At 27.4% G+C, this 16,882-nt stretch overlaps 2 protein-coding genes across 2 annotated transcripts; one reads left to right on the forward strand and one right to left on the reverse strand.

Moving 5' to 3' along the window:
- The first annotated feature begins 1,599 nt into the window (after window positions 1–1,599).
- On the forward strand, window positions 1,600–3,949 carry LOC121206389 (probable folate-biopterin transporter 9, chloroplastic). Its single transcript, XM_041077294.1, has 2 exons — window positions 1,600–2,123; window positions 2,215–3,949. The coding sequence occupies exons 1-2, from the start codon at window positions 1,691–1,693 to the stop codon at window positions 3,300–3,302; spliced, it is 1,521 nt and encodes a 506-aa protein (XP_040933228.1). The 5' UTR covers window positions 1,600–1,690; the 3' UTR covers window positions 3,303–3,949.
- Window positions 3,950–7,795: 3,846 nt separating this feature from the next.
- On the reverse strand, window positions 7,796–9,279 carry LOC121206390 (myb-related protein 305). The gene is made up of 3 exons (XM_041077295.1): window positions 8,924–9,279; window positions 8,627–8,756; window positions 7,796–8,526 (listed from the first exon to the last, which is right to left on the reverse strand). The coding sequence occupies exons 1-3, from the start codon at window positions 9,075–9,077 to the stop codon at window positions 8,025–8,027; spliced, it is 786 nt and encodes a 261-aa protein (XP_040933229.1). The 5' UTR covers window positions 9,078–9,279; the 3' UTR covers window positions 7,796–8,024.
- Window positions 9,280–16,882: the final 7,603 nt, after the last annotated feature.

A 16,882-nucleotide genomic window follows, 5' to 3' on the forward strand; every position in this document is an offset into this window, starting at 1 on the left:
TCACCATTGTCCAACCACCTCATTCGATAAAAAAAAACACATTGAAACAAAGTTTTTTCCCTCACGGTTTAGTTTTTTCTTTAACTAGCCGTAATTTTAACTCAAAACTCTAACAAAGAATCTCTCAATTTCTTTCTATTGTCATTGGATGGTCGCCTGACTCTGTTATATTATTGTTTTCAACGAAACTTTCTCTTTAGCCATTTGGATTAAGCTTTTGGCCCCTAAAACTCTTAATTATCTATTGACTAAATATGATACATTTGATTTCGTTTTATATTTTAATTCTCTTTTCTCTGGTTTACTCCATCTCTTTATATCTATAGTCCTGTTTATGGTTGAAACGAGAGATTTTTTTTTTCTTCTTCTTCTTCTTTTTTTTTTGTTTGCTTTAATTGTAGTTGGTTGATATGATTTTGGTTAGATAAAAAATGGTGAGTAAGTTAAGTATGAAATGTTACCGAGTAAATTAAATTAAAGGTGAAGAATTTCGTTATAATTTCAAATTATGAAATTGTAGTTAATTATAATTTAAATTTATTGGTGGATCCAAATGCATCAAATATACTAAGCTATCTATCCAACTATCTTTATCACCCTCCATCACCTATCATTTTCCATCTTCATTTTCATCCTTCCATTCTTTCATCTTTGTTTTTTTCTTAATTCTAAAAAGTCTTAATTAATTCGCTTTTTTACTTGTTTAGTTTTCCAAACTTTTTTTTATTCTCTATTTTCTTTAATTGCATGTTGTTTTCAAATCTGAAATTTTATATTGATTTATCACTATATTTTTTAAAATTTTTAGATTTGAATCGTGTTGACATTATTATTGCATTAAGTTACTTAGGAAAATAGTTTTTTTTCCTAGCAATTCGAGTTGATTGTTGCACAACATAAAAAATTGAACTAAAATTAAAGATTATTTATAATTTTATTCATGTCATATTTTATATTATTTTTAAGTTGCAAATTAGTAAATTACTAGATCCATTTTCAATGCTTGAAAACACTAGTGTAACTAAACTATGCTCGTTGGCCACGCAGCCGGTGGAGCCGTTAATGTCGCAAAACAGGAGCGTGGGAAACAAGCGCGCGTATGAAATAACCACCACTCTTTTATTACAGAAATACCAGAAAACCAACGGTTCATATGAGTCTTCGAACAAGATGTTACACGTGTTGTTACTATCGTTACTTGATTATATCAGCATTTGGACCGATCATTCATTTGATTTGAACCCATACATCCAACATATTTTAGGACATAAAGCACGTGGTCCGTCCATTTTAAATCGTAATCGATGCCTCCCCAACTTAATATCCCCATCTTAATACCTCAAGAATATAATTAAGGATTAAATATTTGATTTGTAATTTAATATATAGATATTAATTTAAGTTAATTATATATATAAAAATTAAATTGTGGTGTAAAATTTTATGTATAAAATTGTATCTAAACATTAATTAATTTAAGTAATTCACATCATTTTATGATTTTAATTTTTTATATGAATAGTTAACTATTCACGTGCATGAAATATAAACGTATAGATTCAATAATATCCTTTTATAATTTTACCTTTTAATGTTCATTCTTCTTCATAACTTGAATATGTTTGATCTTCTTCATCCTCTGTATATCAATAAAACTCAAGAAAATTCCATTTTTTAATCTACAAAAACTATGATTTACCCAGTAATTTCCACTAGAACTCCGATATTTTTGACCAATCTCAAAACCCCAAGAATCCATGAAAGCTGCACAAAGTTAAGATCAATATCCAGGTCTTCACAACATCAAAACCCTATTGAAAATGACATAAAACCCAAAACCCAATTCATAAACCCTGTTCTAATGACCAACACAAAATCCCATTATGGTTTTCAGGCGATGTTGTCTTTGTGTGGATTGGGATATTGGGTTCAAGGTTTTAGGTGTTTCCCATGGCTGGCTTTGAATTTCCACATGGCTCACAATCTTAACTTCAATCCTTCAACATTGCAGCTTGTTCAAAACTCTGCTAATTTTCCCATGGTAGCCAAGCCTCTTTATGGTATCCTCTCAGATGCTTTTTATATTGCAGGTCCTCATAGAATACCTTATATTTGCATTGGAGGTCAGTTTTATATTTCTTGTTTTTAGATCAGTAGATGTTTGAGAAATTTACTAGCTTAAAATATGGTATACTGATGTAATCCAAGTTTCAGTTCTTTTGCAGATACTTTCATGGGGGCAATTAGCTTTGATTCCAGTTACAGGTCAAACACTACCTTCTTTAATGGCATGTGTTCTTCTTAGTAACTTTGGAGCATCCATTGAAGAAGTTTCAAAGGATGCTCTTGTGACAGAACATGGTCAAAAACACAGAATCAAAGGTCTTCAATCTTATTCTCTCATGGCTTTAGCTGTTGGTGGGATCCTAGGTAACTTCCTAGGCGGATATTTCTCACACAAACTACAACCTAGGACTATGTTCCTCATTTTTTCAGCTTTGTTATCATTTCAACTTGCAATTTCTTCATCAGAATGTCTTGGTTTGTCCCACAGACAAACCCCAACAGGAAAATCTATTACAGACAACATTAGAAAACACCTGTCTGGTCTGATGATTGCCATAAGTGAAGACACCATATCCAAGCCATTAACATGGATCCTAACATCCATCGCAATGGTTCCTATCCTGTCAGGTTCAACCTTTTGCTACCAAATTCAATGTCTAAACTTAGACCTTTCAGTGATTGGAATGTCAAAAGTAATAGGCCAATTGATGCTTCTTTCTTTGACCCTAATCTATGATCATCATTGGAAACAAATCCCCATGAGAAAACTTGTTGGTGGCATACAATTTGTGTATGCATTTTCTCTTTTGCTTGACCTTATTTTAGTGAGACAGATCAATGCGGGTATTCATATATCAAATGAAGTGTTTACCCTTTGTTTCTCTGGTTTAGCTGAAACACTAGCACAGTTTAAGATCCTTCCTTTTATGGTGTTGTTGGCAACATTGTGTCCTCAAGGTTGTGAAGGGTCTTTCACTTCGTTTGTAGCATCGACGGTGTGTTTATCGTCGCTTGTTGGTGGGTTTTGGGGTGTTGGATTGGCTGCTTTGCTTGGGATAAAAGGTGGGGATTATACGAGCTTGCCTGTTAGACTTTTGATACAGTTTGTTGCAGCTTTGTTGCCTTTGGGATGGATTTATCAATTGCCTATGTCTTGTCCTGCTGAGAAGGAAATGAAGAAATGTATTGACGAAACTCAAGTATTTGAAAGAGTTGTTGGTTCAGTGAGAATTTGAGGTTGTTACTCAGGTTCGGGTGTGAGCATGGAATGTTCAAATATGCATCTATTGAGTGGAGGCTGACCTCCTCTTGGGAAGTTTTCAAAATGTGATCCGTTCAGAGCTCACAGATTTTTCAATGCGATATTGTCTTCAATTGGGTTTTTTCCTCGACTTTGCGAGAGCTTGAGTGCTATTTAAAGATCAAATCCAGTTGATAGTTGATCATGCGTCATTTACAGTCTGTTCTGACAATATACTCTTATTATGTTGAACCTGTCGCCTCTTCAGACAACCTTAAGCACTTAAACTCTCAACAAAGTAGGGAGACAAAACTCCAACAAGAGACAATACTGACCCATTGAAAGGTTTATCAACTCTAAACAAAAGACACTTCAAAAACTTCTTCAAAATTTAATCTCCCCTCAACAACATCAAATATAAAAACAAATCCAGATGCTTAAGAATAAAAGATTCAAACCAACATAATACCATACGTGGATTAGTTCTATCTCAAGTTCCCTACAGTATCAACCAATCAGCCATCTTTCTGCTTGGATTATCTTTGTGCGACCAATAATTTTCGATTTTCCGGTGTGTAGGTATGTTTCATATCATCTTATGCTTTAAATTATGAATAAGATCATAGTATTTTGTACCTTTGATTTTACCTCTAAAAAGAAAGCAAAAATCAATTCATCCATGTTTTGAGTTTATGATAGGAGTGATATCGATATTCGGTTAATGCTATTAAAAAAATCAAAAAATCAATTTAACCTATGGTAAAATTTCTTCATTTTGATCCATTAAACCTTTCGATTTTATTTATAAAAGGCTCAATGTTTGATGTACCAAAATACAATTTATAGAGAGAAAAGAGGAGGAAAATGAATATTCAAATCTTAACATAGGATGGTAATATGTCACTCTGTTTATAGTTGACTTAATTTCACCTTATTTTTAATGAAAAGACAAATTGTATATCATTAAATTATTAGTAAATTTATATTTTGATAGCTTAATTTCAAAAGATTATAAAATGATCATTTAATTATTTGAAAGTTTTTATTTAAGTTACTAAACTATTGGAAAGATTTTACTTAAGTAAATGGATTGTTAAGTTGTTGTTTTTTTTAAGTACGGATAATAAGCTCCAAGTGATTATTTAACGATCGGTACAGTAGATCAATACCCATTAATGAGTAGAAGTGCATACCTTAGGTCCAAATTAATCTGAAAGATAGTGTCAAAGATTGTAGAAGAAAAATGTTTGGAATTTGGTTTGAAAATCTGTGAAGTTCAAAATTATTTCATGAAAAAAAAAAACTAAACTATAGAAGAGGAGAAAAGGAAAATTTTCAATTAATGTAAGCCGTGCTAACAAAGAAGGCTATAGAATAACGATTTTAACAGTCCAATAACTTAAATAAAAACAAATAATTCAATTATCATTTTGTAACTTTTTGAAATTGAATGAACAAATACATAAACATACGATTCAGTTTAGTTAGCTGATGACAATTGTCGGAGACAATAATAGCTAATAAGTAATCACAGATTGTACTACTTCCCAAAAGTTTTCATTAATCAATACCCACGTATACACCCATCTATAATTATAATTAGTTTTAGGTTTAAAACAAAATTATTTCTTATATTTTATTTTACTTAAAAAATATATGATATCTAATAAAAACATGCCACGTGTTATGTTTTTATTGCCTAGTATCATATTTTAAGATAAAATTAGAGAAAATTAATAATTTAAATATTACTTTTCATAAAAAAATTTAAAATACATAACTGAAAAAACAAGTATAGTTTTTTGGAAAGAAAGTGTAATTTAGGGCGAAATTTACATTTAAGCTTTAGATTTATATGTTGACATATGATTGTATTTATTATGTGAATAAAATTTTGAATAGATTAACAATTTTTATATTAGATGAACTATTTTAAAAAATAATTTTACTGTACATAATCTACTTATATTCTTTTCATTTTATTCTTTTTATGATTATTGGTGGGAATTATTTCTCAATTTTTAGTTCATTTTCCTAGTAAATTAAGTTAAAATTCATACATAAAAATACTTAATTTAATTTATTCTTAATTTTAGTATTAAAAGATAAATATTAAATTAACTATTTTTTATGCATTAACTAATTTACGAGGAAAATGACAAATCTACAAAAGATAACATATGAGATTACTGCAATCAAAGAAGAATCTACTTCTAATCTTTAACGTAGGCTTTACTACTACTACTAATATATTAATAATAAAATAACATATCACTTTGTTTCTAACTTCAACTTTCTCTTTGAATATGACCTAAGATGGAAGGTAATTTTTTAAATAAAAAAACCCCGCATGAAAAATATAATTAAAAAATAACATACCGTAATAATATGAAATAAAATTATGAATATTTTAAAAATCAATATAATATAATAAAATGCATAAATATCATCCTAAAAAGATCCAATCAGCAAATTGTACTTTTTTTTTCTCCTAAGTATATACTCCTTGAAACCCAGATGCTTCATCATCTTTTTCCTTTTTTAGAGCCAGTAATTTATGCTTTAATTGATGGCAAAAAAAGTGAAAAAAAATAAAATAAAACTTCAAAAAGAGTATAATTAAAGGGAAACATAGCAATGACAAGACATAAGTGTTCTATAGAGTAATAAAAATAGAATTTTTTGTTTTTTTAATTCGAATTTTTTGGATGGATTTAATTCTTCAATCACTCGGGAATTTTATTATTTTAATTAAATTTCTCATTGGTTTTATAACACTAAATAAAAAAATATTAATAAGATATATAATTAATTCACAAAGAAGCCTCCATAATGGAAGAATGTCAAATTAAGTGACATTATCATTGCACTTGCAAGTTAAGGAATTAAGTTGGGAATTAATTTAATGCTTGAACTAAGCACAATAAAGAGAATCTAGTTCCACTCTTAACCTCTTAATTTATTTTAATTTTAAATATTGAAAAAAAATTAAAAAGATTAAATTTGTATCAAACACGTGATAATATTGGACAGTCACTATAAATCTGAATAACGTAAAATTTAAATATATGGGTTAATAATGTAGTGAAGTAAAACGATAAAATAAAGATAACCTAAATTATAATCTAATACACTTTATAACTATAATTAATTAATTAAAGAAATAATGAAATAGTTTTTAAATTAAGTTGATGGCAGCAAAATCTGCCAGCACTAAGAGGATTAGATGTGATTAATTATTCTGATAATTAAGGATCTTCATGTTAATATTATAAATTAATGTTGATTCTTTTTCCTTTTTTTTTTAAGAATGTTTCTACAAAGAAAAAAGAACTTGAAAGTGCAATAAAAATAAATACAGTAAAGTTGCTTAATCATACACTTTAATCCTCTTTTCATCTTAATTTTCTTCTATGAATTTAATAATCATTTTTACTTAATAGTATGTGTGGCACCAAACTGAACTAATACTCCCTAAACAGTAATTTAATGATTCAATGCCCTCTAAAAATATCACTCTTCATGAGTTGGGTCAGATTGTGTTTCGAAATTTTGTGTTTTCATTTATTAAGTTTGGAATGGTTCAAAAGTCTGTTTCATTATTCACAATAATAATTATTCCGACTTTAGATTTTTATATGCGATGAATAATAATTTGAATGGGACGAATTCGAGTAATACATGATTGTCTAAATTTGATTTAATACAAGTCAAATTAAATACATGGCCTGACCTGCAAAGTGTAATCGAGCTAATCCAATTTTGAATAGTGGCAACTTTAATTCGAAATACGAGGCTTGATACTTAGATTAAACTCAATTGAACATCAGATTTTAAGCTTGAGCTTGAAATATGATTAAGATATCCGAGCTTGATTAAGTTTGTTCATATCCAAACTTGAGCTCGTTTGTATTTAAGCTCTTGTTATACAATAAAGGTAAAATTGTAATTCCATAATATAAAATATTTAAAAAAAAACTTGATTAAACTTGTGAGCCATTTGAATTGAGTATCATAGTGCTCAAATTCGGCTCGAGTAGCTCGAATTTGACTCAATAATTATATAGTTGAATTTAAGTTTATTCTTTCAAATCAAACTCAAATGATTTGTGAATATTAATATCTTATTTACACCTACTTTAAATAAGTGTGTGGAATCGCACAAATAAAAAATCACCATAATATTTTTACCATTTATCTTTTTTAACAAAAAAAATGAATAATAAAATGACAAAAGCATATGATATATTATTTTCAAAGCAAAATTGGATCATCTATGCCATATATTAATATATTAGTACTATAAGTCAATCGGAGACTAATTCAATTGATTAATGATTGAGATATCAATGTTTTACAAAGTAAATTATATATATTATATTAAAATATAAAAAATACACCTATAATGAAATCTAAACTTAAAATATTACTATTTTTAATATCTCTATTCGGTATAAATATATCTGATACATAATTTTGTTATCCACTCACGTTATGAGTAAGTCATAATCTATAATCTAAAAGTTTTTAATTCATCACACCTTAAAATTTTCATACAACATTGTTGCTCGGATTCTTCAATTTTATTGAAGTAATTTTGTCAGACACTTATGTCCGACGTAACATGAAAAAACTTAAAACAAAACTAACCATACCCATATCTAACACTCGTATCCGAATCTGAAAAAGTTACTCATTAATGTTAAATCAAAGAAAATTAGCAGAAAGGGGTGACTAAATTGTGCAAACTAGCTTTGCTCGTTGCACATGCAGCACTGAAATTCCCATTGAAATTATCATCCAAGTTCCATAAACCGTCCCAAAGAAATTCCTCGTTCGATGTATCGCTGCTCGAAACATTGCCATCGATTATCATGGGATAAACGAAGCCTTGTTCTTGATCCGTCGGGTTGTTGTGGTTGAGGTACGAATTAGTAGTACCCATAGTTTCCTGCCTAATCATCTGTGGTACATACGGAACTTTATGTTCCGTTCCATCGAGCAAAGACATGATCCTTTTCATGTCTAATTGGTTTTGTTGTTGTTGATATTGTTGTTGCTGTTGTTGCAGGATTTGTTGCTGTTGAAATTGTTGCCTTTTAAGTATTCGAGCTTTTGCCTTAATGGAGTTATCAGGCTTTTTCTTGAAATGGGTCCTCCAGTAGTTCTTGATCTCATTATCAGTTCTTCCAGGTAAGCTTCTTGCAATTGTTGACCACCTGATGAATGTGTTTCATTTATTTGTTTCAAGTTCTTTAATTACACGAATCAAAACAGAAAAAAACCCAAAGTTTTTATAGAATCAGATCATTGATTTACCTGTTTCCCCACCTTGCATGTAGTTCAAGAATTATACTCTCTTCATGTGGTGTTATTTGGCCTCTTTTAAGGTCTGGCCTTAAATAATTCACCCACCTTAGCCTACAACTCTTTCCATTCCTTTTTAACCCTGTCCAAACAACAAATAATATATGTTTATTTCATACATAAAAAACATATCTAGCTCAATGCAATTATAATGTTTGAACTCGACACCTAATCTAAGTTGGCTCAAAATCCAAATCCTAATATCTATAATCGTTCATTTCCCGATTCGAGACTATGAATTTTGCTTACCAGCAAGCTTGGCAACAGAGTTCCATCTACCTTCACCATGTAACTTGACATATTCAATAAGAAGCTTATCTTCTTCAGCTGTCCAAGGACCTTTCCTCCAGCTTTCTTCCATAATACCCCAACCAAAGTGTCTAGCCATTAGTGCCCAAGACATGTAAAAACAAAGAGAAAAAGCTATATAACCTAAGATAAAAATGCTTTTAAGGTAAAAAAGAACCGTCTTTTACCTTTATTTTTCTAGCAAATTCTATGCCATCTTGGGTTTAGTGTGTCACATATTTATATATGCACTAAAGAAGGCTTTTGCTTCAACCCTCCCATCAGTCATTTTCAAAATCATCCCTATCTTTCTTTTCTTTTCTTTTTTTTTCCTTTCTCTTTCTCTTTGTTGTGTACAGTTAATCTCTAATATACCATTTGATTTATGTAAGAGATAAATATTAAAATTATAAACGAGTTTTGATACAATTTATAATATTATATATTAATTTTAATTTGGTGTATTTATATATAGTAAATTTTAATTTTGATTCAATTTTCACATTTTATTAATCTTATTATTTATGTGACACAATTTTTGGTTAATTCATGTGTAAACTGCTAACATGGATTTTATTTTGTTAAAAACAAACAAACAAATTTAAATTATTTTCATCTAGATTAAAAAGAAAATTCACGGGAGAAACAAGAAATCATTTTCCCAAGTGTGTTTATTTTTTAATCTAGATGAAAATAAGTTAAAGTTATTTATTTTTTAACATAATAAAATGACATGCTAGCAATTTACACATGACTTAGCAATAAATTCTGCATCACAGATAACGGGATTAGCAAAATATGAAAATTGAGCCATAATTAAAGTTTGGTGTATATAAATGCATCAAATTAATGTTGATGTATAACATTACAAATTATATCAAAGTTTCATATATAATTTTGGCATTTATCCCTTTATCTAATACTTATGTAACACTAAATATAGTTAAATTTATTTATACATTTTGCATAAAATTTTGTTGGAAATAATATATCTAAAATATACACACAAATTCAGTGGATATAGTAATTAAATATGATTTTTATTGAAATAAAAAAAATATTTGATAATTTCCTGTTTTAATTAGTATTCAGTTGATAGGTAACACAAATATTCCTTGTTCAACCATGGTCATTTTATACTTAGAAAAGGGATTTTGAAATTTGTACGAGGCTATTAAGGACATTATGATTGAATTGCAAGGGACAAGTGAGAGTGTCAAGGCATTGGGTGACATGTTCTAATTAAAGACCTTTATCCAATTAGCATATATATTTATTTGATGCTAAGGACTTGAGAAGGGACAAAAGGAAACAGAAATCCCATAGCTTTATGCCACATATAAGCTAGGGCTTATGCATATTGACACTAGTCATATGCAGCTTTTATAAAAAAGCATAATAATCTAAGCAAGAAATACATATATAAATATATAGGACAAATGGAAGAAATAAGGGTGATTATTATAAAGTGGGTGGCTAATATTTTTACATGAAAATTACTAGGTAACCAATGAAAATTCCCCAAGTGTTGGATTTGCTTACTTCTTAAGGAGATTCATCCAAGTAATCTCCATTAAATCTTAATTAAATATAATTTGTTGGATTCCATATTGGGTATTTTTCATTAAAATAATCAAACTTTTTTTGATGTTTTATGAATTGTCACCATGGACAGGTGTTATGTTCTAGATTTGTTGTCTAAAAAGACACCGTTGATTTGTGCCATTGGATGCATTGAAAATTCCCATGTTCCCCCTCTTTAAATTCAATCTTTGAATAGTCACTCCAACAAATATAATTAATTAAATAATCTGATAAATATCTAAAAAAAAAAACATTTCATAATTGGGGTGAAAAGATCTGGGAAAACCCACTTATCTTAGTTGAAGTACAACAGCGATGTGAGATTTTGGATAGAGATTTTCAATTATACTTGATTATAATTTTTTTTGTATTAAAGAAAATAAAAATATTAAGAATTATTTTGTTGTTATGTTTTGATCTAATGTTGAATTATATCATTATGCTTTAATTGGATAGAACTTTATTCTTAGCTTTTGAAAAAAATCGTCCTAAAATTATACAAAAAGTTGTCAGGATCTAAAATTAAAATTCAGTAGTAAATTTCAATCAAAATCTAATTTTTTAATGTTTAAAAATTAAAATAGGGTTGAGAATCATGTGTAATTTAGTGGAAGAAAATTTATTCATGTTTTAAACGTGATATATATATGTATATATAAAAACAAATTATCAATGATGATTAATTATAAAAAAATAATTATTTATTTTTTGTGTTTCAGGAAAGAACAAATAATATAATTACAAAAAAAATTCAATATTAAAAAATGGCATATTTAGTATTTCGTAAAAAATATTTCCTCTGGCAGTGACTCAATTATTTAAGAAAAAACCGAAAGGGTCTTAATTATTGACAACTTAAAGCATTATACCAAACAAAATAATACAATTTCAACATTGTACCACCAAACAAGTTTGAAGGTCGAAAAATCATAGACCAATACCAGTGTCTTTGACCATCCCATTATTATTAACAACTTCAAAGAACAATTTTATTTTATTTTTAAATAGTATTTTCAGGTTTTGGTGGTTTATTGTAATTTTTATAAGTTTTTGGATAATTTCATAGGCTTTGCAAGTAGGGTTTTATAAATTTAAATCGGTCCGAATTATTAATATTGTTTGTAAAAAATTGAGGTTTTGGGCTTCTGAAAATTTAGGTTTAAATTATAGGATGACTTTAAGGGACTGGCACGGACATCGACTTCAAGAAAATCTCATTTTTAGTCATTTAAAAATTTTAAAACATTAAATTAATAAATAATAAAATTATACTTTTATCCTTAAAATAATAAAATTATGATTTAATTATTTAAAAAATTATAAAAATAGAAGTTATTAACATGATAAAATTACATTTAAACTCTCGTAAAAATATATAACTTAATTTTAGCTCCGTAAAAATTTCTTACCTTTGTCCCTAATTCTTATCATGAATAATTACGTAAGTGCATAGCCTCAGTCGAAATTTTATTATGGTTTAAATTCTTACCGTGTGATATCTGTTGAGATTTATTCTAATTTAGGTTAAAAATGTTTTAATTAATTATACGAATGTATTGATTAAAATTATATATCGGTATGTATATTATATTGATTTTAATTATAGTTGTTCGATAGATTAACTTATAAATTGCAAAGTGTAATCATTATATATATTACTCCTTTCATGTTTCAAGCATAAAGGCTGCATGTGACCAATTTTCTAGGACAGGTAACAACAGTGACATAGAATACCTGCACCCACTTGCCACTCTATCCCTATATTTTATTTAATTAAATCCAGATTATCCACTAATAATACGTGATTAGTACGGATTTTCTCACACAAAAAAATTGAAAGGTGTGAACTTGAAAGCCTACCTAAAGATTTGAGCTTTACTGCTTAACCTTTGTTTAACAGCTAAGCATTTGAGCATTAATTAATGTTTTAATTAATTAATAATTAATGTTGCCTTTAGAAAGGGGTAAAAGTGTAAGATTATTGTGATTCACTATTTCTTCATGTCTTTTCAATGTAGATTACTAAGATTAGATTTGCGGGGTTATTTAATTAAGAAAAATCTTTAATTAAACTAATCCCTCTTTTGTTTTCTTCTTAATTGGAAGGGGAATGTGTGTTTTTTTTTTAAAAGCTCATTTTTTTTCTTGAAACCCTAACATTTGGGAATTCATTTCACCTAAATTCAATCAAATTAACTTTTTTTTATTTCTCCATTTATTTGATTTGAAAATTAAAGTTTAATTAATCACACATTTAATAGATTTATGTTAATTTTGAATATGTGACATTTTAGTATCCGAAGGTGTGAATTAAAAATTAAACTCCAATTGATAATATATTTTCAAATCTAACAAAAAGTCAATTAACAATGTTATCAATTAGACTTTAAATTTTCAAACAAATAAGTTAAAATATTAAATTCTTAAAAAATAGTAAAAAGATTAAATTTCTAAAGTTCAAAAAGTGCAAAGACTGTTAACATAATTAAACCTTAACAATAACTTAGGTAGAAATTAAAGTAGAAGAAATCAACTACGTCAACTTAGCTCTAATGGGAGTTCATCTTGGTTTCGAGTTGCTAAAGATCAGCCAACAACAATACTCGGAACACTCGTTGGAGTCTCTGTAAAAGTACAAATTGTGTTTAAGTCTCCAATAGTCATCTTTGCCAAGCAATCCACAACCTTATTTTGTTCCCTTAGAATATGTCGGAATTAAACTTGTCAACCCTTCACAAGTAAAGAATGGATGAGTCGTACTTTTGAAAGCCTATTATCCACTGCATAACCATTGTTGATAGTATCAATAAGAATGACATTGTCACTTTCCATTTCAACCTATCATTATTATTAATGATCAAGTATCAAAACATTAGTTTCATGATTGACAATGATTAAACTTTAATTAATCTAAATGGTTAATAAAACTTATAAGAGCACAGTCAAATAATGTTGTTGGTTTAAGTATAAATGATATATATATTTTTTTTAAATTGTAGTTATCAAAGGGGAAAAAAAGTTTAGAAATAATTTATTTTAATATTATTTTTTTCCTTAAGATTTTGAGTGTTTCCCAATTGAAGATTTTTTAATGCAACACTTTCGGTTGAGTCATGAGTTCACTAGAAGTGGATTCAATTATTAAATGTTTCTAAGATTTAAAGCTTTTGATTTTGATAAGATACATTTAATTTGATCGTCTTTTGGGATTAAAAAACCAAAAGAATACTTGAATTAGTATGATTCTCCACATCTAGATTTTATGATGTTATCTTAGTTAAAGATTTATAGCAAATATAGAAGTGTATATATATTTAAAGGGATTATAAGTAAATTTATTGTAGATTGAGTTTTAATTTGATTGATATAAGTGTTGGAGGACATGAGATTCGAGTGCGCTAAAGCGATTTATTCTCTTATTTATGAGTTAGGAAAATACGGTATAATTCTAGACATTGTGTTAAAAAGAACAGATATAATTAAAACGCTACAATAAAAAAAAATTTAATTCTGAAATACAACAATCAACAGCTAAAATATATACTTTACCCATCAAAATAACATTCGTACCTTTTAATTTTGGAAAAAAAAACTCTAATATTAATATATAATTTGTAGTTATATTTTATTTAAAAGAATCCATCAAACTAGTTAATAAGGTACTGATTGTGCTGACAATCGATGCTTTGAGATTTTAAATATTAAAATTTAAGTATGATGATATTGTTTGAATTTGAACGAATTAGCTGGTCGGATGGGTTGAATTGAGAATCAATTAGACTATCAATTTGATGAGAGATAAAAATTCGATTGATCCATAAATTGGTATGGATCAATTGAGTTAGTCTTAAAAATCGATTGAACCGTTTTGTTATATTTTTTTTTATTTTGAATTTTTGATGATTTATTTGTTTTGAATGACCTAAACTAATTGAACTAGAAACTAGTGGTCTAATCAGTTCGACCACCAATCTAATCTCAAAAACTTGCCTACTAAAATATTTTGGATTTAAATCTTACCTTAGATGAATTCAATTTATTATAATTTGTGTTGAGGTTATTCTAATTCTAGTTAATCAAATATATATTCTATATTATTTGTGATTTATACGGTAATTGTTATTTTTCAAATAATTAAACTTCTAAACTCTTTCACAATAAACAAAAAGTCCATATATCTAATTTCAAATATATTTAAAAAATATAGTACTAAATTTGTGTAGTTCAACAAAATTGAAAAATAAAAATTACATGAAAGGTTTAAGTAAAAATAATAAATAAATATACTAACGTGATTAACATTCTCCACTTCCAAATGAATATCTTCCATCAAATTTTGAGTTATTTTCCCTTTTTTTAATGGAAATTTTTTTATCGCATCTGATATTAGTAAATTTATTTCATTTAGACAAAAATAGAAATAATACTAAAAGTAGAATGTTTCCCACATCTTGGATTACAGGATTATAAGGATCATTAATAGTTAAGTACAATAAGCATGATAGATAATTTGTGCTTCAACACACTCAAACCAATGTTCTTTTGCCTTGACAATAATATCCATACCGGTTGAGTCTTCCTATTAAACTAAAACTCAATCGACAAAAATAAATTAAATCTTAAAATTATATTTTATGTTGAAATCCAATTTCTCTCCGCCTAATAGGACCAACTAAGTTAATTACTTAACAAAATATTATATTTGCAAAAAAAAATGATAATTAAATTTCTTTTTTTTTTCTAGCAGCCATATTAATAACCCTTGTGGTATATATAAGATAATGTGATGAAAATTTGACTAAACATTATGGTAATTTTTAATGTTTTCCACCCACATCCCTTTCATAACATTTTTCTCCATGACAATTATAACCAAAGTTGCTCCCTCTTTTCTATAAAGGACTTAATTTTATTCCTTTTACAAAATAAATTATAAATTTCCGAATTAAATTTGTTCAAGAATTGGATCAGGGACTTTTCTTTTTCTAATTTTATCTATACATTAAATAATAAAAATTGTAGATTGATATTTTCCATTTTTATAATTAAATTTAGATAATTTCATTATTAAAAATAACTAGATCAAAACGAGATTATTTAAATTACAAAAGATCTTATTACAAACTCAACTCAAATATGTTTAAGAAAAAAAAATCAATCCTTAAATAAATCTAATATAATCAAACATATATATACATTAAATTTTAGCATATTCACTATGTGGATAAATTTTTTTATGTATAATATAAGTTAAAAAAACATAAAAAAAATTAAATGTGGTTTTAATTGAAATAATAAAATTAGAGCTTCACAATTCATGGTTGTTCAAGTTCAAATTTTATCGTATATAGTTATTCTTATAAATTTATTTTAAGTTTAAACTGATTTTACCCTCACAGTTATATTTAATATTTTATAAAAAGAATGTATATTTTATTTTTTAATTGAGTTAACCTTTAATTAACTTGTAATTAATAAATAAATAAAAATAGTTAGGTAAACAAAAATATTCGAGTTGGTGATTATCCACGGTTGTATTTGTAGGGCAACATATCAACAAATTTGACTTAAAAATAATGAGTCTTCAAGGGCATATCCATTGACCCTATAACCTATCAATTTTATAGGCCGGTAAAAAATAATTGATTGTTAATTTGCTTAGCCCAATTAACTTCAATTTTAATCAAAATTAAACCAATGAAAAAATAAATAAATTAGTCAAACTTAAATCTCACCTTTCTTTTTCCAATTTGACCATACCTATCTTTTATATCCCAAAAGGTGTGTTAGCCTAATGCCCCAATGGTGCCTTGTGTGGGCATAATTTGGATTTTGGGGACCTAACTTTGATGCTAAACATGTTTTTTGCATTTCATTTTCAATACTTTTTTTAGGGTTTTTTTTTCTTAGTTATTATTGGGAAGGACCTAAATTTTGAAATGTCTAAACATGTTTTTTTGGTAATTCATTTTCAAGACTTTGGGGTGTTGTTGTTGTTAAAGGTGTACTTATTTACTGTCCATATTTAATTTCAAAATGTATATCATGAGGTTAAGCACATATTATGGTCTTAAAAATCCAACATGTTCTCTCTTTTTCTTGGCTTATTTGATTAAATCTTACTTTACAACTATTTTTGTCTTACATAGTGTTTGGTAGATCTAATGAGGTCATAGAATTATTGGTTAAAAGCGAAAGTATAAAATTTTAAAATTGCTTCAAAGGAATATTAAAGTATAAATTTATCATTATATTAATTTGTAATTTGTAATTTTACCATTTGAAGCAGAGAAGGCCACTGTTAGCCTCCTATCTACGCCCTTAGCCTTAGGTCAT

The sequence above is a fragment of the Gossypium hirsutum genome, chromosome A09 (genome assembly GCF_007990345.1).
Source record: "Gossypium hirsutum isolate 1008001.06 chromosome A09, Gossypium_hirsutum_v2.1, whole genome shotgun sequence".
Classification (NCBI taxonomy): Eukaryota; Viridiplantae; Streptophyta; class Magnoliopsida; order Malvales; family Malvaceae; genus Gossypium; species Gossypium hirsutum.

Excerpts from the sequence above, each read along its gene's own strand:
- LOC121206389 (XM_041077294.1), top strand. The coding sequence starts at position 1,691 with ATGATTTACCCAGTAATTTCCACTAGAACTCCGATATTTTTGACCAAT. Across the intron at positions 2,124-2,214 it reads ACCTTATATTTGCATTGGAG|TTCTTTTGCAGATACTTTCA; the intron begins GTCAGTTTTATA and ends TCCAAGTTTCAG.
- LOC121206390 (XM_041077295.1), bottom strand. The coding sequence starts at position 9,077 with ATGTCTTGGGCACTAATGGCTAGACACTTTGGTTGGGGTATTATGGAA. Across the intron at positions 8,757-8,923 it reads CTCTGTTGCCAAGCTTGCTG|GGTTAAAAAGGAATGGAAAG; the intron begins GTAAGCAAAATT and ends TTGTTTGGACAG. Across the intron at positions 8,527-8,626 it reads CATGCAAGGTGGGGAAACAG|GTGGTCAACAATTGCAAGAA; the intron begins GTAAATCAATGA and ends CACATTCATCAG.